This window comes from Crotalus tigris, unplaced genomic scaffold, assembly GCF_016545835.1.
Source record: "Crotalus tigris isolate CLP2741 ecotype Arizona unplaced genomic scaffold, ASM1654583v1 scf7180000018970.2248101, whole genome shotgun sequence".
Lineage (NCBI taxonomy): Eukaryota > Metazoa > Chordata > Lepidosauria > Squamata > Viperidae > Crotalus > Crotalus tigris.
In genome coordinates this window covers 1,044,592-1,067,059 of record NW_024097302.1, presented here as the reverse complement: position 1 = coordinate 1,067,059, position 22,468 = coordinate 1,044,592, and the positions used below count along the sequence as shown (strand labels likewise).

Here is a 22,468-nt window from a genome sequence, read left to right as displayed (position 1 = left end):
TCTAGCGGTTAAGGCACCAGGCTAGAAAGGGAGAGACCACGAATTCTAATCCTCCATTAGCCATGAGAGCCAGCTGGATGGCCTTGAGCCAGTCACTCTGTCTCAGCCCAACACACTTCACAGAGTTGTTTTGGGGAAAATAGGAGGAGGAAGGAATATTGGTATTTTTGCTGCCTTGAGTTATTTATAAAAATAATAAAAGGGTATTAAAAAAATTCTTAAAAAGAGAAACAAATGAAGTTTCCCTCAGAACTAGTGGAAATACTATTATTAAGTAGAATATATGCCAGGGTGCACAAAGAATATCTAAAATATACATGGGTAGAATTTCATGTAACGGGCAAGTTTGCTTCTGCAAATGAGGTATGACGCTTTCTCTCCAAAATTGCTTAAGGCAAGACAGGCTAAAGAAAAAGCTGTGCCATTTGTGGGGCACAGGTGTCTTCTATGTCAGAATTTCCCAAACGTTCTGGCTTGGGGACTGGCAAGGGAGAGGGGGAAGAGGGGATGGTTCCATGCAAACAGCTGGCAAGCGTGCTTGCACAACTCCAATCACGCAAGTGGCGGACACGCATGCCCAATGCTTATGCAAATGGAGCACATGCACACACATTTCCCCATGTGGGGATGAGTGGCCCAATTCCGAAGGCTCACTGCCCAGTACAGGGCTATGGTCCGGGGCTTGGGGACCTCTGTTCTATGTGATACGTGCTTGGTACTAGAAAAATGTCTAACCCTCAGTCATATTTTCTCAAGGCTAAACAACATACTCAGTTCCCTCAGTCTCTCCTTACAAGGATTAGTTTCTCATCCCCTAATCTTCCTTTCTAATGTACAGTATTGGATGCAACACTGAAGCAAATTTAGTGCAAAACTTAGTGAAATTATTACTTCATGTGATTGTAAAATTACATTTTGAGTGAACAAATTGCATTTACCACATGTTGCTTTTTGCTACATAGAATAAACTTTCTGATAGGACATTTTATTGTGGCAGGCCCAAACTATCAGAGGTTTACATAATGTCAACCAATTACATTTTATTATGCATTAATATTTTTTTACTGTGTAAGTTCATTGCTTGAATTTTCACCAAAATGTGTTACTTTAACCTGTTAAGAAAATTATCCTAATGAATATAATATGTCATATGGTCTGTTCATCACACTTGCCAACAGTGAGATATTCTAAAGGAAAAATGTTTATTTCTGTTTGTTTTGGAAGGGAATTTGCTGGGGGCTTGTAACATTTTGTAATAGTTTTGAGAGATTTTCAAATAGAAATCATCCATCCCAAAACACTACTTTTCTTAGGACTTCTGCTATCAGTCATAAAAGCTACTTCCATTGTTTATGATTCAAAGATGGATTACTCCTTTATCTGACAGCAGGAGTGAATAAAAGTGAATCTACATCTCCAACCATCTCTTTTCCTCCTCTTTATGCATCCAAATGTATGCCTGTGATTTCAGTATTAACAAAATATATAACTATAGTAACTATTTATCTTTGCCCATCCATTGTATTATTCCTGCTTCACGTTATTCCTAACAATTTGTTCATATTGTGATTATGGACTGTCATTAGACATTTGGTTATTACCATTGGAATAGAATGCAGTACCATATACAAATGTCTCATAGAGTAAGTCTGCTCCCAGGATCTTGCATGCCCCAAAGCCAGCAGGTAAGCATTTGGCTAATTATTTTAAATTAGTTTCTTATCTCTTCCATTGTTCTCTTACCTGCATTTCATTCTCCTTTAGTTAGTTCTAGAATTTTATTTCTCCTTTTATTCTTCTGTACTATTCCATCTTAAATGCTAAGTGCTAAATTCCTCTACAGCTTTCCCAACCATCTTTTTTTTGTATCTCCTTGCCATCTAAGCAGTTCAAATAACAGCTGTAAAAACTTTCCTATCAGAAAAATTCAGTCAAGACCAGCCAGAAACTGTTCTGAATTAGTTTCCAAGAAACCTACCTGTGCCACTGGTCAACAACAGCTTTAGAAGGTAATCTCCACATTATCCTGGGTTTTGGCTCCCCTGTAGCTGAGCAATTTAGAAGTAATCTATTCCCAAAATTCAATTGAGTCAATCTTTGGGATGTAGCTCCAATTCGGGGTATTATATCTTGGCGTTCCACTTGAAGTAGTACTACTCTCCTTTCTGAACCAGTGGAGCTTGTAGCTATACATTCATATTTCCCGCTGTCAGAAGGAACTATACTCCTGATAAGAAGTGATCCATTGGGGAACAAAAAAACCTTGCCATTCAGGTAGTGCAGTGGTTTCATCTCTGTTCCATCAGGGAGGACCCAGTGAACAGTTGGATGAGGGTCTCCTTTGACAGTGCAAGGAAACTTCAAACTTTCACCCATAGTCTCTAGTATAAGTTGCTTCTTATCTTCCAGTATAATGGGTGGTGCAGCAATGACTTGCAACCTGATTGCCATAGTATCTGAGCCAATTGGATTATTTGCTGTGCAGGTATATATCCCTCTGTCATAAACACTGACTTTCTTGATCAGTAAAGTGCCATCTGAGTGCAGAGAAACAGCCTCATTTTCTACTGAAAATTCAGAGATATGAGTTTTATTTGCGAGGATCCAAGTTATAGAAGGAATGGGATGGCCTTCAGAGGCACACCTCATAAATGCTGGCTTGCCAGAATGGACAGTAATGATCCTGGAACTTTTCCCTAGAATTCTTGGTGGATAAGTAACCACAGACAAAGTGACCAGAAGCTTGTCTGAACCTTGTTGATTGGCAGCCACGCACAAGTACTGTCCACGATCCTGGATGTTGACATTCTGAATGGAGAGTGTACCATTGGGAAGAATCTCAAATCTGTTATGGTGTCTGTTTTTTGATGCATCAGACTCTGATTAATCAAAAAGAAGTTATATTTATTAAAATGTTGCCTATTACATACTGTAACTGGTTGATTATTAATTTGCAAACAAGAAAATAAGATTTTGAATTTCTTCATAAATTACCTTTTAATTATTTTCTTGACTTAACTTCCCCCCCCCCTTAAAACTACTATAGAAATCAAATTAAATATCTCAATTTTCATATACTGATTATTATGTCTAGTTATGTTTATTATACCCATTAATCAGGCATGCATTTGCATGCTTTAAATTCAGAGATTAGATAAATTTTGGAATTTTTTTTTGTTTTTGCCTTAGTCAAATGCATTCATATATTAATCCCAGAATCTCAGTCTAACCAGCATGAACAATACCTTTTCTTATTAATAAAGTAGATAAAAAAAATCCACTTGCAACAGCTTCGTTTATCAGCCAATCATGGTTATTATATAACAGCAAAATTTAGCTTTAAGATGATTTGTGGTTATAATTTATTTGAATTACTTGACTCTTTTATTCCAGGCTTTTGATATAAGGTGATGCTATCCCTTCTTAGATTATTTACCCATTTTGATCAAGAGAAAAATAATGAACTGTATATACTAGCACAAGCCCTGTTTATATTGACATTTATAGGACAAGATTCCTGGTTTAAAGAAGCTTCTTTTATAATTTATTTGAAACAATTCTTGTTGGCACTATATGTACATTATTTATACATGCGTGTTTTCATCCAGTTAGGAAAAAGCATAAATACGATTCCCTCATGGGATGAATTGTATTATTCTGGACCAGAGAAAATAGATTACATTTTAATGTTCTTTTTTTATGGAAAGCTGGTGCTTTAGGTTTTGCATAATGTGCCACTGTGATGCGATAATTAAGGCAGTGTCTAGAACAGTGGTTCTCAACCTTTTTAATGCCGTGACCCCCAACTGGTCGTAAGTCGAGGACTACTCAACCGGTCGTAAGTCAAGGACTACTCAACTGGTGCAGCACCGTTTGCAGAATGGGACTTTTGGCGGGCTCAGCAGGGCAGAGACAGCCTGGACAATTCCTATTGGCTTTTGAAAGCCAATAGAATTAGACTCTATTCAAGAGAGTCTATTCTATTGGCTTTCAAAAGCCAATAGAATAAAAGGGAGTAGCACAGCTAAGGAAAAGGGGGGAAAATGGCGGACTGCGTTGTTTGGCGACCCCCGTGAAATGATCGTTCGACCCCAAATGGAGTCCCGACCCACAGGTTGAGAACCACTGATCTAAAAACTGGGAGGCTGAGTTTCCCCTTTTAGGTACAAAACCAGCAGGATGATCTTGAGCTAGTCTTTCTCTCTCAGCTGTAGGAAGGATACAATGGCATGCCACTTCTGAAAAACTTTGCCAATAACACTTTTGAAACTCATTGGACAGTTGCCAGAGTCAACACTGCCTTAAAAATTCCACCTTACCGCATTAAGTGTATATTTTATATAGTATTCTCTTAAAATATTCTAACTTGATTAAAAATGTTTTTAAGTATAGCTGTTCGATCTAATACTTCAGAATTATCTCAGAATCATTCTGAATATTCTGAGTATGGCTTCAGAGCAGCTATACTGTATCACATTATTACTATCTGTGCTTAGAGAAAATTTAGCTAAAATCTGGATTATTGTTGCTCATTTTCTTTATATCCATTTATTTTTCTGGCACATGAAATTCTTTTCTATCCAATGAAATATTGTAGTTAGATTTGCGACTGACCCAACGTCATTAGAAAATTTCATGGCTAGTTTAAAATCTGACTTTAATCCTAATCTAACACTATATCACGTTGTAGCTATTTAATTTCATGATTTAATTATAGGATTGTAAACATACATAAGAAATTAATTTTGTATGCTTTACGTCTTAATTCACATCTTGTTTATGATAAAAGAGAACAAATGTAAAATATTAATTTGAAAAGCTTACCTGCTAATATTTTGGTCCAATGGATGGTTGGTTGAGGATTACCATTGGCTTCACATGGAATGAAAGCATCTGAATTAGCCAGGACAGTAAACACTGCAAATTTCCCCCCACTTATTCTGGGTTTTGCCAATCTGGTTTGATAGAATGAATTTAAATCTTCTGGATTGGTGATGGTGGCTACTTGGTCTATTCTTTTGATGTAATTGTTCTTATCTATCTTCCACAAAGGGGTATAAAGGGTGGAGCTTTGAGGTGATTTTAATACTGTGTTAGTTATGAGTGGTTTTCCAGTATCTCTGATTTTAGACAATGGAAACTGCCATGATATTTTACCCCATCTAGGAGATGAAGTGGTTTGTGTAGTTTGGATTAACCTTGTTTGGGATACTAATGGACTAGTGGTCATGTAAATTGCATTAGTAGGAATCTGTGGATTTATCTCCTTTTTCACATGAAGAGCCGTTTTTGTTATTTGTATTTTTGGAGTTGCTGTTAGTCCTACATACTGGTAAGATTCCTTATCTGCTCGTCTAGTAGTTTGTGGTACTTTAGTAAACATTGGTCCAGTTGTTACCAAGGATGTGTCTGGTAATACTGTGCTTATCTTTGTTGTATCCAATGACATTTCAAACTGTGGAGCTGTAGATGAAAGCTTTTCAGATGACAGTTCCATTGGTAGCTTAATGTTGTAAGTATTTTCAAGGGATTCCTGAGCAGTAGCTAAGAATGTATTATCTCTTTTTATATCTGCTGTGCTAAGAATTGGTGGTTGTGGTGTAACTGTAACTATGTCCATAGTAGTGAATTTTGAAAACAATTCAGTCAGTATAAGACTAGGAGGTTCAGTTACATTTTTCATTGTTTTCATAATAGGAGAAGGAATAAAGGGAGTGACAAATCCTTTATTGACCAAAATGTTTCTGTGAAAAGGCATTGACTTCTGCAGAGGTCTTCTCCTCCTTTGACCTTTCTTTCTTTGTCGTCGAAATGTTTTAAGTTTGGAAAACTTGTTTGCAACATTGGTAGTTGGATTATGTATCAGTTGGTTGTTTGTAGTATCAGTTTCTTTATTAAGATCTGTTGTAAAGTTGTACATAGGCACTATGGATGGTGATTCTGTAGTACTGAGTGATAATGTTGGATTGTCTTTTAGTAATGATACATTTTCACTGATACGTTCAACTGAGTCTCTAGGAACATCAGTTTGATTGTCACTTTTGGAAACATCAGTTTCATATATTGATGAATTTTTGTATGTTGGCCCTGAGATGTGAAAATCTGTAACATATATTTCAGATGAGGGCTTTGTTTGTATTATGGATTGCTTCTGCTGTAGCTCTTTTTGAATATAGCTGGTAACAAAAGAATTATGTGAAGGTATTTCTCCATTTGAAACACTAGAAGAGACATCGTGGATACTAAAAGAGGGAATAGTGGATTTGATCATGAAAGGTGATATATTAGCTTTAGTAAATGTACTTTTTAAGTTAAGCTTAGATTTATCCATGTTAGCTGATGGATCTATGTCAGGGATTGCTCGATGTGTACCTGATTTTATTTTTCTTTGTGGAACAACTTGTGTACTTTTAGAATAGAAGGGGATACTTGTAGAAGCTTCATACACTTCATCTGTATTTATCTTGTTACTTGAGGACATCACAGTGTGACTTGAAATTGTTGATTTTGGATACTGAGGTTTGATCGATGTATACATAAATGTTTGTGGGGTAAATGATTCAACTGATATGTTGGAAGGAGTTTGTATGCTTATTTCTGCAGGGAAAGTAAGACTTGAGCTTTCTGGAACAAACCCTGATCTAGGAAAAGTAAATCTATGCCCTGCATTATTGGAAATACAGTCAGGTTTAATTATTCGTCTTCTTCCAAAGGTTTTTCTTCGTCTGCTGTACCATCTGGGGAATGGACTATGAGTTGCAGAATCCTTAACTACCTCAATCTGTTGATCGCCAAGAATGGCTGGGCCTGGAGATACCTGTAATATTATTTTTTTTCTACTGTAAATATAGCCATGTTGTGATGCATCGTTAGACAGACTGACTGCTGCTGTGGGTACTTGATGGCTTGGGTTTTTTGATGCTTTCTCAGCATTCTCTGCCAATAAATCAGGTTTTTCAACAATTGTGTGTGAAATTATAAATTGGCTATTATTAGTAATAGCCACTGTTGGTATTACTGTTGCTTTGCTTTTAAAATAGACATTACCTTCTTCAGATGTTATCAATCTCTGAAAAGAATTTGAAGTGTTTGCTGCACTGTTGGGTTCTTTAAACAATGATGGCATTGTTGCTTCCATCAGGGTTTGTGGCGTAGGCAGTGTTTGATATCTTTCAAGGCCTATTCCATCCATTTCAGGTTTTGGTTTATTTAGCCAGTTCTGGTCTATAGGTATCTCAGACTGCATAACCATAGAACTGGTTGCTGAAGGTTCTGGTTCTGTAACTATGTTATATGTTGCAAAAGAGCTGTAATTATCTGACATACTTCCAAATTTTGCTGTCACTACATTTCCTGATGCTTCTCTCAAAGTATATTTTGAAGGTTTTCTAGTGGCTAGAAACATAAGTTCTTTCTCAGCTAATATATCATCCCCAGATATCTCTCCTTCATTTTCTGAACTCTTTGAAGACAAAAATGCATTTTCTGTTGGTTTTACTGTTATATTTTCTTGTCTTCTTAACAATGTGATATTCCTTGTTTTTTCTAAAAATGTTGCCCAGTGCAATGAATTGATTCTCTTAGTAGAAAGACCAAATCTCTTTTGTCCTCTAAATCTTCTGCTTATCTTGCCTCTATTGGTCCTGTAGATTTCTTTGTACTTGCTTTTGGTTTTATTGTGTATAAAATAATTTGTAAATGAACTTTGCATAGATGCTTGGCTGGTTACCTCGGCAGGAATAGTAGAAGGAAAATTTTGAATTTGGCCAGTAAAGTCATGTTCTTGATTGCCAGATCCTTCTGTTGCTTCAGTATCTACTTGAGTATCTTTTTTTGTGAGTTGTTGGAACTTGCTCAAATTCCTTTTAACCAGTACTTGGTAAACTAAATAATGCACACCATATTTATTGGCTATTATACACATAAAATAGCCATTGTCTTGTTCTGTTGTTGGTTGTATTTTTAATGTACCATTGTGAAACAGATGTTTATTTTTAAAAGAACTATGAAGAATCATATTTCCTGGTATGACCCAATTAATAGAAGCATCTGGGACACCTGTAGAGGGACAGGGAAGATCAATAATTTCACCTAAAAATACTGAAAGCTGTGCTCCATTTAAAAGGTTGTGCTTCAAATTTGGATCTATCACTGTAATTCTAAATGTCAAGACATCGGCATCTGCATAGTTGGTTCCTATACAGTGATAAAGTCCAGTGTCAAAATAATCTGCTGAATGTAGTAAGAGTTTACCAGATTTTTCTATCACTATTCTTCCATCTTCACTTACATATGGAGCCTTAACCTTGGTCCCATCAGGTAACAGCCACTCTGTTACAGGGGTAGGGGCTCCAATTGCTTGGCAATCCAATTCTACAGAACCATTAACTAAAACTGAATGTTCAGTTTTGGAATTCTTGTCTTGTAAGATCATGGCCCACATTTGTTTGGTGGGCTTTGGGACATCATCAGGAAGAATGATTTGAGCATCTATTGAATATTGGATATGCAGCATATTGAGTGTAGTTGCAGTCCTGTCCAATTGCATTGACACTTGACTCTGCATCAGCCAATGAGGTTCAGCTGTCAGTTCAGCTTCTATGTTAGTGAAAAGTTCCTCATTTTTAGAATCTATTTGTTTGTACTTGTACTTGATAGAAGGCATTTCTGTTAGTAAGTGTTCCTGTCTCAATTTTAGCGGAGAATCACTATAAAGAGCAAGAATACTCCACAGTTGATGAATATGATCCTGCTCAATGCTACACTTAAGAAAAGTTGATAACGATATTTTAAGTAGTGTATTGTTATCAGTTTTTTTAAATATAACTGGAGATATTTTTGAAGGTTTCTGTACATTACAAGCTATATTTGCTTGATTTCCTGTTTGGTCTATTAAGTTTAATGACATAGATCCTATAGGGGCCATAAAATCTTTGGGAGACACTGAAGTGAGTTCTCCATCATCTACCACAGTTATAGTTTTCAATTTTAAATCTGTATCTACAGTTGGTTTACTACAGTTAAATGAAGACAGTGAAATTTTAGTTAAGTGTTTCCCTTTAGAATTCCTGGGGTTGGTGCATAGTGGACATTGCAGTGCATCTGTAGCCTCTCTGCTCTTTTTGCATTTTACAACATCTAGAAAGAAAGAGATCAGAAAAAGTATCACTATCATTTACTGTAATTTCATCATTCTGTGTCTTGTTCATTGGGATAATAGGAGAACAAGTTCTTGACCTCTGCATAATAATCCTCAGATATTTAAAGTCTAATAATATATATCTTCTTGTTTTCTTTCCTCAAAGCTACACATAGCCAATTATTTGGAATGAAATATTTCCCATTTTTTGAAAGCATACTTGCACCATTCCGTCTAAAACCATTGTTATTGCTCATTTTGCAGCCACTTTTAACTGTTGTGTCAACCCAAAGCCTCTTATGTTGCAGGTGAGCATTCTATGTTCCATATTAATAGCTACCAAAGCTGATTTTGAGATGCTCTCTCCAACATACCAAGTTACTCTACTGACATTTCACAGCCATATGTTCAAATCTCAGTAATAACTTTTGTTCTTTTGGTCCTCTTCCTCTGAGTAGGATAGAATAAACCATAAATGGAGAGCTTCTGCTTCATCCTTAACTCTCCCAAATTCCAAACTGTTCCCCAAATAGCAAATTTGATTGTTATTACAGGTTTGCAAGAATTGAAACTGCAAGTTTTGTCATATTTTTTTTGTTCCCAGATTGTTTCCTTTAAACACATTTTTATTTGCCTCTTCAGCCTTCCCAAACTCCATAACAAGCTTTGTGACCACCCCTTTTATTGTCACCACATCCCCCAATGGTTTCTGTCATCGCCATCACCACCATCTCTGGAAAGTTAAGAGACTGAGTTGCAACTCAAACACACTGCCCAGTTTTGCTTTACATGCAAACTATAGCTGAGTCAAGTGCATTTTCTCTTTTTTCCCTGAGTGAAGAACCGTCTATGTGACTCATCTAAATATCATTGTAGTATTTTCAATTCATTTTCATCTCAGGTTGATTTATAGGGTAATAATTTCTCACTTAGTTTTGTGTTATCTAACAAGATTTCTTCTACTTCATTACCCAAATCATTAATAACAATATTGAAGAAAATGAGATCAGAATCCTGTGACATCCCACTGGATGTTCAATCTAGCTGTGCAAGCAGACTTTAACAACCTTATTTTTACAGAATATTTGATGCTGTCTATACTTGATTATTTTCTTGAAGGTATTTTATTACTTGGCTACGTAACATTATCAGTGCTGGTGATTGTGGGGTTTGCTCCTGCTTATATACAATAAATAGCCTGTTCTGCCAGCATTGGTGGCGGTGTAGCTTTTTCCTTGGTAATTTCTTGAATAGGATATTGTTTTCTGGTTGATTATCTGATGTTAATCCCTGCAAATTTGGATATTGGCCTGCTAGAAAGGATGTGTTTTGAACTTTTAGTTCCCTTCTTTTTTGCCTCCTTTGAATAATGTATAAATATGGTTTATCTGTATGTGTCTATTGATGGCTGGTTTGTTTTAATGACAAACTTCCAGGAATTTCCAAGTGTTTTTGGATTTAGCCCATCTGCAAGCAAACAATACTCAAATCAGTGAGTTACCAAAGAGAAAAACCACACCCCACCAACATTGGTAGAGAAAACTACTATGCCTTGTAGAGCAACCCCCACACTATTTAGTAGTGATGATATTACTTAGATGGGTAATGAAAGATCTACAAGCAAACAACCAAGCTCAGAGAGCACCAAGGACTCCACAGTTCAACCATGAATTACATATATTCTCTCTTATTGGAACATATTTTTAAAGTATAATATATTCTCTGTGCATCCTGTCAGTTACTGCATTGTGAATGAGACCAGCAGATATCTGAGGTATATGCTTGCAATTTATACAAAAGACAATACATACCCGAATGCCTTTCTGCCCATTTGGCAAACCATTTCAAAGCACAATCACAAGTCCAAGGGTTTCCATGAAGATAGAGGCTTTCTAGTTCAGACATATATGAGAAAATGTCTTGTGGCAGAGAAGTCAGGAAGTTGTCTGACAGGTAGATATGCTTTATAACAGATGTTCTGAACACCTCGAGGTACCGCAAAGTGACAAAAGTATCTGGATGAAGTTGTTTAAGTAAATTTCCTTCCAAATGGACTAACTTCAGCGATGTGAGACCATATAAAGCTTTTGGGTTTACAAATTCAATTTTATTATGATCCATGTGCAAACGTACCAAAGCCACGAGACCATGAAATGTGTCTGCTTGAATAAGTTTGATCTGATTATAGCTCATCTTTAAGATCTGTTGATAAAAAAAGAGAAAAGGAATCTAAGCTGAAGTTATATGTAATTCAAAGTATTCTAGAAAGTGATTTTCAGACTAACACAACAATAGAATATGATCTCAGTTCACACATTATCCTAAACCATGTGGTTTCATTGATTTTTGACTTAGTATATTATATATCCCAACATTATGGTTAAACCATTTGTAAACTTATGAATGAACCTGTAATTATGCTGTGACTCTTATTTTTTATCAAATATGTTTAGGATTGTAGCCATTTATCAATGAGAAGAATGATGAAAATGAAAAGTGAATAGAGTATAATAAACTTAGATCTTATACTCCTCAGAACCATTGTTTTTTCCCCCTAACAACAGGTTTGAGGGCAAAATTTTGCCAACTATAAACAAAATCAGTAATGGACAATTTTCAGCTTAATCTTACCTTTAACGAATGTAAATCAGAGAATGTCTTTTCTTGAATTGTATGTATCTGATTACTGTGTAACATCAACAACTCCAGTTTCTCCAGGCCAGAAAAATCTGTCTCAGTCAGTTTAACCAAATTGTTGTAACTGTAACAAATATTTCATTCTATTAGTTAGTCAGCTAGAGTTCAAACATAAAACAAACAAAAATAAAAGCTTTCGTCTGAAGGTGTTTAAGCAGACTGTAATTAAATTTTGTCATTTAAAGTTGAAAATACTTTGATCAAAGCAATAACAAATGAAAATGAAAGAAATGGCTCTTGTTTTCATGCACTCGGGTGTAACCTAATTAATGTTAAATCTATACAATTTCTCTGTTGTTCCTCTCAAAGTGTTCTGATAATAAAAACAATGAAACACTACAGATATAATATGTTTACACTGCAAAGTACTATCAAACCATCACGAACACAACATGTGTATGAAGAACATGGAATAGTTAGAAAAAGGCTTAGAACCTAACCTCTTAATATCTTTAATGCATGGAACCCTCGACTTACAACAGTTCGTTTAGTGACCATTTAAAGTTACAACAGCACTGAAAAAAGTGACTTATGACTGTTTTTCACACTTACAACCATTGCAGAATCCCCATGGTCACATGGTCAAAATTCAGATATGTGTTCATATTTATGAGGGTCGCAGTGTCCCAAGGTCATGAGATCACCTTTTGCAACCTTCTGACAAGCAAAGTCAATGGGAAAGCCAGATTCACTTAACAACCATGTTATTAAATACTGCAGTGATTCACTTAACAACTGTGGCAAGAAAGGTCATAAAATGGGCAAAGGTCACTTAACAAATGTCTCACTTAGCAACAGGAATTTTGGGCTCAATTGTGGTCCTAAATTAAGGACTACCTGTATTCAAATTCAGGGTGTTTACAGATAATGAGGGTTCAATCAAATATTTATTGCTGTCATAGACCAGTATAATAGTGAGGTTTTTTAATGGGGTTGAGGTAGATCAATAGTAGCAAAACACAAATAAAAATAACAATGCATGTTATGATATATAATAATATAAATAAAATAAATAATTAAGAAAGTATTTTACAAGATAAGAAGCAAAAACAGGAAGGCATCCTAAAAGCAATCAACATATTTCAAACAGAAGGTATTTCTATTTGAAACAAAAAAAAAAATCAATTTATCAGGCATAACATGCTGTATAAAACGCAAAAGTTTTGCCCACTGGAGGCTTGGATGGAAGTTCCAGAGTAGAGGAGCAATTTCCAAAAGAATTTCTCTATCCCACCACAGAATGATAAAAGGCTTTTCCAGTTTCAAGTCTAGATAATCACAGTGATTGGGAACCATGAATTATATACATTTAATAAATAATAATTTGGGTTTGCTGCACGGTTCAGCTATCATCTTAGAATCATCTTCCTATGGTTTCTTTCCATAAATACTTGCATACAAACAATTGTCCATCTTGAAAGAGATTCTTATAAGCAACAACAGATCATTGGCTCTGCATTCTAGTGAACTTGTTGCCCCCCCCCAAGTACTGTATACTGTCTGTACTAAAAATCCCTCTTATGAGGCATAACACATGAGAGAATTATTCCATGCATTCAGAGATGTTTCTATATTATTTGTGACATGAAAAGATGAGGAATTCCTGAATTCTCTGCATCTTACGGAATATAGGGTAATTATTCAATGCACCCTAAATGCTGAAGGCATTCATGAACAGTGATCATCTTTCATGTTTATAAATGCCAGCAGGCCTCTGAAAGCATGAATATTTCTTCACTGCCAAAGTCTCAGAGAAATTGCTGAATTATGAGTGACCACTAAAATATTGCTAGTTATCAAAGCAGCCTCAATTTATGGTTCATTGACAAAGATGATTTTTTAAGCCAATTTGCATACATAAGTTTTAAACAAATGCCATAACAACTTTGAGCTGAAACTGTTAACTATAACATTGCAGTACTGGGAAGATGATAGGATTTAGATTTCCCTTGATCAACTTTTTAAAAATGTTATATACAAACATTTTAAAATGTTTTATCCAAAATATAAGCATACATTATCGCATACTAAATTTGGATTCTATATTCTGTAGGATCTACTAAAAATGAACCATTATCATTGTTCCTTCCTTCCTTCCTTCCTTCCTTCCTTCCTTCCTTCCTTCCTTCCTTCCTTCCTTCCTTCCTTCCTTCCTTCTTCCTCCCTCCCTCCCTCCCTCCCTCCCTCCCTCCCTCCCTCCCTCCCATCTATTGTATGAGATGGTTCCAAGTATAATTTGAAGAGTTACATTCAATATAGCTAGGACAACATGAATGTAATTCATAACTGTCTGAAATGAACCATGGGTGTGCAGATGTATACAGGGTTGCATTTACACTTCTGATTTCTAAACTCTGAACTTTGCCTTCTTTTTCAAAAGCAAAATGAATGGTTCAGCTCATGATTCAGAATAAAGTCTTCATTTTCCAAGCAAACATGGTTCATCTTAACTGGTTGCATATCATAAGAACCTTGGCTCCTAATTACACTGTTTCATCATTTAAATCCTTATTAGACTTAGATGTGAATGACTGAGTTCAAACTTCATAAGCCAGAATTAGGAACAAAAACTAAACCTGGATTCAGGAAGCTGTGGCTTTCAAGATGTATATAGTCAATCTACAGCTCCGAACTCTATTCTACTTAAGTTATGCTAGCTGGGGTTGCTGGAATTGTGGTTCACAATAAAAATGTCCAAAAGTTTCTCATACCCCTACTAAACAAATCCTAGATAATTTTAATCTGATTTGTTTCCTAAACTCTCCCAAACAAGCCAGACATTAAAGTAAACAAGATAAATTTATTTAATTTCACATGGAACAGCACAGGATTTATTCTTTACTGTATTTGGGATATTGCTCCTCTTAATTGCTGAAAAATTATTTACACAAATAAAACATTATTTAAAGCATTAAATAATGCTCTAAATGTTTCAAATTAAATAAATGGTTTAAAGTTAAAACTTTACAATTTTTTAATCTGAATTGCTTCAACAGTTATTTCATATTAAAAGGAAAACAAAAATAATTCCTTCCGTCTCTTGGCTCACATGTTCATTGCTGACCAACCACAGAACCCTTCTCTCTTATTCGACAGTTAGAAGGTAACTGTTTCTGGAGATGCTTTATATTTTCCTCTTCAACAACTAAAGTAAGTAGTAGAATGTACCATACACTTATGCATCCTCTGGTGTATGAACTTTCTTATGCTTCTAAATAGAGAAAGAAACCAAATCCTAGCTGACTCAATTTATGTTAGATGCTGATAACACATCAAGGATGCCATCGTTTTTGACCTATACCAGGCACTCTTACCCATCTGCCTTTATTATTTTTTCTTTTTTAAATTTAAAAAAAAATTACAATCAGCTGTTTGTCTTGTATATCCTTTCTATTTACAATAAAGCTTCTGGAACTCACATTGTTCTTCATTTCCAATTCTTCATGATCCAATGGACATTCATTTACCAGGATTGCCTATCTGTAACCCCTTTGATTTCTGGTAAATTTGTGCGTGTAATAATAGTCACTTTATCTTTTCTCATCCTATTTTCATTCATTTTTATTTTCCTAAGGATCATGGTCTTGTCCAGTGACTCTTACCTTTTTTTATGTGTACACAATAGGTTCAGATTCTTTATTAATGCTTTCAATGACTAGTCTGGTTTTACTTCATCCAGAAATAGAGATTTAATCCTTTTGCAATCCAAAGAATTTTCAGCAATTTTCTCCAACACCACAGTTCAAAGGCATTTGTTTTTAATTTATTCAGTCTTTCTGATGATCCAATTATCACTGCCATATTTTATAACTAGGATAACCACATCTTTGGCAATATGCACCTTTATTTTTTGTTGACACTGTGATGTGTATGCACTTGAATATGTTGTTTAGATTTGTTGTGATGTTTCTCCTCAGAAGCAAATTTCACTTTATTTCATGACAATAGCCTTTATTTCCTGTTACTGATCCTATGAAGATAAAGTATTTCCTGTTACTGATCCTATGAAGATAAACTTCTTCTCCACCTATTTATATCAGAATGGCATTAATATAATCTTATAACTATTGATATAATCTTAGGCTTCCTAAATTATTGACCAGAATTTCACTTTTTCCATTTTCTTCTTTATATTCAACAAGAGATTCCTTAGGCTTTCCTCATTTCCAGCCATCAAACTGGTATCAACAGCATTTCTAAAGTTGTTGGTGTTTCCCTCAGCAAATTTCATTCTGATCTTTAGTTCTTCTAATCCAACTTTTTTCATGATATAGTCTTCATGAAAGTTAAGTAAATAAGGTGACATTATACAACCTTGGAACATTCCTTCCCCAATTCTAAACCATTTAGTTGCTCCAAATTCTCTTCTGTTGCTTCTTGATCAATAAGTGAATGTTTCAATAAGTAGATGAGATGATCCAGCATACTCATATTTTGAAGAACCATCTACAATTTGTGGATAGCATTGTCAAAAGCATTCATATAATTAATAGAAGAAGAAAAAAGCTTTTGGGAGGTCCTTGCCGTTTCCATTATGCACCAGATGTTTGAAATCTTGGGAGCCTCTGCATCTTCTAAATCCAGTTTATATATATATATGATTTATGGACTTGACAGTTCTGATACTATATACTGTTGTAATCTGGATTGCAAAATTTCAAGCATTATTTTACCAGCATCTGAATTAAGAAAGCCAAATGCCCCACACATTGGATCCATAAAAGGGATGACTATATTTCTGTGCCATGCTTGGAACTATATCTACTCACCAGAAAAAAGACAAAGGATAACTGGATTGATGTATGTTCTGGAGCAGAAGGTAGAAATCAACAAACTTAGCTTTTTTCTGATGTTCAGTGACTATCATATCCATTATGGTAATAATTTTGTGAATAGCCAGGCAATCCTCATTTGCAAATGTACATACAAAATATGGTCAAGTTTTCAAATTTCTACTTGTCTAAAATTCCTGAACCATGAAAGGCATAAAAAAATGTTGTATGCATGTGTTTTAATTTATCACCCTAGGCAAATTAAGCAATATTTGAACTCTTATAAATTAATGCCAGGAGGCTTCTTGCCATTAGTTTGCTCTGAAAATTTTTTATAACAGTGAACATGTTAGTCTGTTAGTTTGTTCTCATTACTATTTCTTACTGTCATGCAGTCATAATTTTCATTTTGTTCCTATCAATTATCAGTGAAAGAGATGAATAAGATGTTGTTTCCCATTTTTATAAGGGAAAAAAAAACTAATGAAATTCCAAAAGGAGATGGTTTGCTGTCCCTCCACTGTTCAATATCCAAAGTAGTGGATGCATTAGACAAGATCTGGCTATTTACATTTGACAATTCATAATAAGGATGAAACCAGTCACATGCTGCCTCTTAGTTTTCTGTGTAACAGGTCACTAGTATGTGACAGTATGAATATAATAACTAACTGCTTTCTTTTAAAACAGCTGTGACTTCTTGGATAAGAACACTATACTTTTCAGTTACTACATGTTCCCATTAAAAAACAGCTACTTTCACAGTTTCTAATAGTGCTTGTTTGGGCTTCTGCAGGTTTCAAAACCATGCTTTTGTAATGTAATTGGAAGCATTGTGCAGCATTATTATTTAGTTAAGAGATTCCATTATCTCTCTAGTAATCTGAGCCTCCTTCAGTTAAAGTAGGCAGCTACTGTAGAAAGTATAAAATGCTGAGTAGGGGTAAGAATGAAGAAAATAGCAATCGCACTTAGACTTATATACTGCTCCATAGTGCTTTATAGCACTCTCTGAGTGATTTACAAATGTTAGCATATTGTCCCCAACAATCTGGGTCCTCATTTTACTGACTTTGAAAGGATGGAAGGCTGAGTCAACCTTGTTACGGTCAGGATCGAACTCCTGGCAGTGGCAGAGTTGGCCTCCAGTATTACATTCTAATCACTGTGCCACCATAGCTCCTAACATACAACACCATCAAAGAGTAGCAAGTAAGTTCAAAAATGTTATTAAGAGAGCCAGTTTGGTCTAATAGTTAAGGCACCAGACCAGAAAGTGGGGGACTGTGAGTTCAAGTCTCAACTCAGCCATGGCAGCCAGCTGGGTGACCTTGAGCCAGTCATTCTCTGTCAGCCAACCTAGCTCATAGGTTATTGTTGTGGGGAAAATAGGAGGAGGAATTTGTTTGAGATATGTTCACCACTTTGAGTCCTTTGTAAAAATAATAAAGGCAAACAAACAAACAAATAAGTAAATAAATAAATAAATAAAATTGAAATAAATTCTTAAACATCATGAAAAAAGTAGAAAAAGAGAAACCTCTTTTCATAGGTGAAGGGAAGTTCTGAGAGACTGCAAAACACATTTTAGCACAGCATTACTAATTGCAGGATTTCAGCATTATCATGCAAACCTACCCTAAATTGATGCGTTCCACATTTTGGGAGATATGCAAAGGGACAGTAGTAAGATATCGGAAGGTGCAGTGGACTTCAGTCGGTACATAGCAGGCACAAAGCTTAGGACAGGCACTGCTGCCAGGAAAGACAGCCAAGAAGAAACCAAAGAGGACTCCTACTACATAGGGATGGTTTCCTTTTTCTCCTTTCATCTTGCATAACAAAAGTTTTAAACCGACCATCCTTCCAGCCAAGTGTGAACAAAGAATGCTCTAGAAAATGACACAACAGAAAGCATCAGGTTAAGATGGCACATCAAAAGGTTGTGGCTTTGAGCAGGCTACTTTTACTTAGTTTTTCTTAGCAGTTCTACAGAAAAGCTACACATTTAACCTGTAGCCTTCGGATGTTCTGGACTGCAGCTCTCTTCATTGCCAGTCAGAATGGAGTTTACCAGTTGGAAAAATGGGAAGTTCAGTCCAACACACTTAATGAATGGCAGACTGGAGAAGGCTGCCATGAGAGTTACTTCTTCAAGGAAAAAAAATCAGCAGTTTAAATACCCATAAGCATTATAGGCAGTCCTCAATTACTGATGATAATTGGAACCCAAATACATTGCTAAGTGTAATCGTTATAAAGCATGTCAGATGACCACATTGCTTAGTGATGACAATTCCAGAAATCCTTAGGCAAGGATCTGTCCCAATCCAAGCCATTTTCAGCTTGATCTCTCCCAGGCCTAAACCTCATAAGAGCCTCTAACTCCACCCATTTGACTGTCTCTGCCCCTTTGGCCATCCTGTGCTTCATTTGCCCTTCTGCCTCGCTCCACTCCCCTTGCCATCCTGCACTCCACTACCCCTGCAAAAACTTTACAAGAAGATCATACAGAACTTGGATAAGGGCCCAGGTGGCCTTGACAAAAAGGACTGGCACAGCCAGCAGCTGCCTCACAAAGCATCAGGCCAGGTGAGCTCTTTAAGAAGACGGTGAAGATACTGGAAGTTGCAGGGCCGATCATGTGGCAGGGCAAGTACAGTGTAGGGCAACAGAGGGCAGGGTAACAGGTTGAATGGAGCATAAGGAAGTTCCAGTGCCGACTGCAGAGTGGCCAAAAGGGGAAAAATGGGGGATGATATAGGTGGATGGGGAGAACTGAAATGCCCTTGCAGCCAGTAATAAGTGCTGGTGGGCTGCCAAGAACACAAACTTTGATTATGTGGCCAAGGAGATGCTGCAATGTCTATATCTTTGGGGACCAAGGATAAATACTATTTGTTTAGCTCTGCTATAAGTTTGCTGAATGAATGGTCATTAACCAAGGACCATCTGTCTCTTTCCTTTAAACATTCCTAACAAGGTTTTTGCTTTTAGTGAATGTAACAGGGAATAGGAGAAGTTGTTCACAAGTATTAAAATTAAAATTAAAATCTGGAGTTTGACATACTACTGAAACTGGAATTTGAACAATCTGCTTGGTGAACCACCGTTTTATTTTCAAAGCACTCATAAATCTGCTTGTGATTTGTTTTTTTGCTGACAAATACATCAATTTTTCCCAAGCAATTTGCCAAGCAAATTAAGCCTCAAAGAATTAGGAGTTTAAGAAGACAACCGTCCTAGCAAAAAAAAAAAACAACTAAAGAAGCAACAGCAACAGTGAAAACAATTAAATGTTTTCCTACTTTCTTCCATCTTTATAGGGAACAAAAGCTATGCTTCATCTTGTCACTGCCAACTTCTGTTTCATTCTGGTTTATCGTTTTTATTTTTGCTACTTGAGTAGATTAGAATTAGTTTAATGGAAAATAAGAGTGCATGTTATGTTTGGATGAATTATTATTCTCTTACAAATATTTTAAAAACTAGACTTTGCAGTTCTATGACCTCAAAGAGGATAATGTCATTCTGGGGCCATTTGTGCCTTGATCAAACAGAAGAGGCAGAATAAGAAATCTTAGCTTTTTAAGGTTTCATTTCCTCAGAATGTTTTCAGAAATGTTTGCTTTGTTGATTTCACTCTTACTAATGTCAATGGGAGGTATTTAATTAAACAATAACTTAATTGCTTATAAATGTAAATGTACCTTCTATTCTAGGTACAATAAATTGCAAGGTGCAGAAGCTGTGGTTTCTCCCTTCCTTCCAAACTATAGGATTCTTTTCCTAATAATATTTTGAAACTGAAATTAGTTTAAACACTAAAAACTGGATTTCCCATCTTGGATATTTTCAAATATCCAAAATTCTTGGTAATTCTTATTCAAGCGTTATATCAGTATGGAATGATGTAGGATTATAATGTTGGTGTAGTTGTAAAAGAATAATGCTCAAATCTCTGGTCCCCTTTGAAGTCTATAGAGTGACTGGGCTTTTATGAAAAATGTTTATTCTACCCCAAGTTATTTAGAGAAGTGGTACTAAATAAATGAAAGTACTAATAATTATTTTTAGCCTCAATTTCTCTTCCCAACCCAAAACCTCAGATACCATATCATAAAATACAGAAGTTATTTAAATCAGTGATCGTCTGATTCCCATGTAATGCATTATAGATCACTCATTTGATGTCATATTTGTCATTACTAGATGACAAATCTCTTTCTGGATGACCAGCATGTGTGAAGATTTTAGATTCATTCTTAATTTTGTTTTCTCCTTCCCTTTCATTTATCAGGACTGTCACATGTAAATAGTGGTCTGCACAAGATGGTCTTTTAGGGGACAAAAAAATGAAAAGTAAAGGTAGTTTCAATTGTCCTTTGAAATTACTGTACAGTTGTTTAGAAATTGCTCTTCTGTCCACCTGGAAATAGATCTACATTAAAAAAAATGCAACAAAACCACAACAAAATAAGCATCCTCCCTTGAAGAAATTCAGAGAAATCCAAATTTAATAAAAAGCTTTTGTGCAGTGTATTTTGTTTTAAAAGTTCTTGTCAGTTCATTTCAATGAATCTGATGCCTGCCAAGAAATTACAGCAATGTACAGTAGTTAAGCGCCTTAGCGACAAGAGTTAAAGTCTACACTGTAATAAATAGCCTTTACGGTTGAAACCGGGAAATGCCTTATCCATATTAGCTCAGAAATAGTTTTCACTCTCTTGCAACCAAACCGACGAAGTGTCTGCAATATGTTGAATATTATTATGGTATATTTTCACGAATTGGTGCCTACTACAGACGGAGCCAGGGAATCAGGTGGTTATTTTGCAAAGCAGATAGTTTTCATTTAAAAGAAAAAAAAGTCCCCAGACTTAAGATTGGGCTGGCGAGGAAAAAACAGACACCAGAAGGGCTTTCCAAAAATATCATTCCGGGAAATAACACGTAAAAAACGTACCTGAACTTTATTATTCTTACTCTCTAGTGTGGATCCGCGTGGATGTCTCCTTACACCCGTGGGTGTAGCTCCTCGATAGCCTCGCTTGCAGGGAGGACCCGAAAGATGCGCGGCGCGTGAGGGAAGCCGCTGCATGGGAGCGCGAGTGGATCCCAGTTTGGGAGGATAAAAACACGCCCCTGGAGCAGGCGGGGTGGGGAGCCGGAGTCTCCACGCGTACTGTCCCTCTAACGCCGCTTCAGTTGTCTTTTGCCCGGTCGCCTTTGGTGGGAAGCTTTCCAGACCTCCCGGCTTCCCCGGATCGCCCAACGTCTCAGAAGGTCTTAGCCGAGGGTGGAGGTCGCATCGACGACCCCTTCATTTTCTCAGACATCCGCTTGGTCTCTTCAGTTTGGGTAGACGCGCTTCCTTCCCCCCCCCCTCCCGGAGGAAGAAAGGGGAGGAGGCACAGTTGAGGGGCCGCCTGCAATGGCAGGTCCTCCAGCTTGCCGGGGCAGCCTGGCTAAGCGAAACTCGGACTCCTGTTTGGCCGTACCAAAGTTGCTTTTTCAAAAGGCAACTGGGACTTTTGTCTTTTCTTTGAAGACGTTTCGCTTCTCATCCAAAATCTTGTTCTTGGAAGAGAAGCGAAACGTCTTCAAAGAAAAAACAAACTCCAATTGTCTTTTGAAAAAGCACCATGACCTGGATGACTGACAATCTCCGTGGACATCTGTCTGGTCCTAGTCCCAGAGGAACTTCCCCCGCCGCCACTCGGTTCTTGAGGACTGTTTCCCCCTTTAAAGCAAGGACCGCCAAACTTGGCAACTTTAAGACTTGTGAACTTCAGGTCCCAGAATTCCCTAGACAGCATGTGGGGACACCCTGCCCTATAGAGGGAGTGGCATCCTTCAC

The 22,468-nt window shown here is 36.5% G+C and overlaps 1 protein-coding gene across 1 annotated transcript in view; it reads right to left on the bottom strand.

Moving 5' to 3' along the window:
• The window catches only part of IGSF10 (immunoglobulin superfamily member 10), a 28,247-nt gene extending 6,273 nt beyond the window's left edge, over positions 1 to 21,974 (bottom strand). Inside the window, exons 1-6 of the mRNA XM_039357958.1 lie at positions 21,575 to 21,974; positions 18,247 to 18,500; positions 11,771 to 11,900; positions 10,951 to 11,341; positions 4,825 to 9,138; positions 1,979 to 2,879 (exon numbers count right to left, since the gene is read on the bottom strand). Coding sequence (XP_039213892.1) covers positions 1,979 to 2,879; positions 4,825 to 9,138; positions 10,951 to 11,341; positions 11,771 to 11,900; positions 18,247 to 18,500; positions 21,575 to 21,709 — 6,125 coding nt within the window. The 5' untranslated portion in view covers positions 21,710 to 21,974. The remainder of the gene's footprint in view (positions 1 to 1,978; positions 2,880 to 4,824; positions 9,139 to 10,950; positions 11,342 to 11,770; positions 11,901 to 18,246; positions 18,501 to 21,574) is intronic.
• Positions 21,975 to 22,468: the final 494 nt, after the last annotated feature.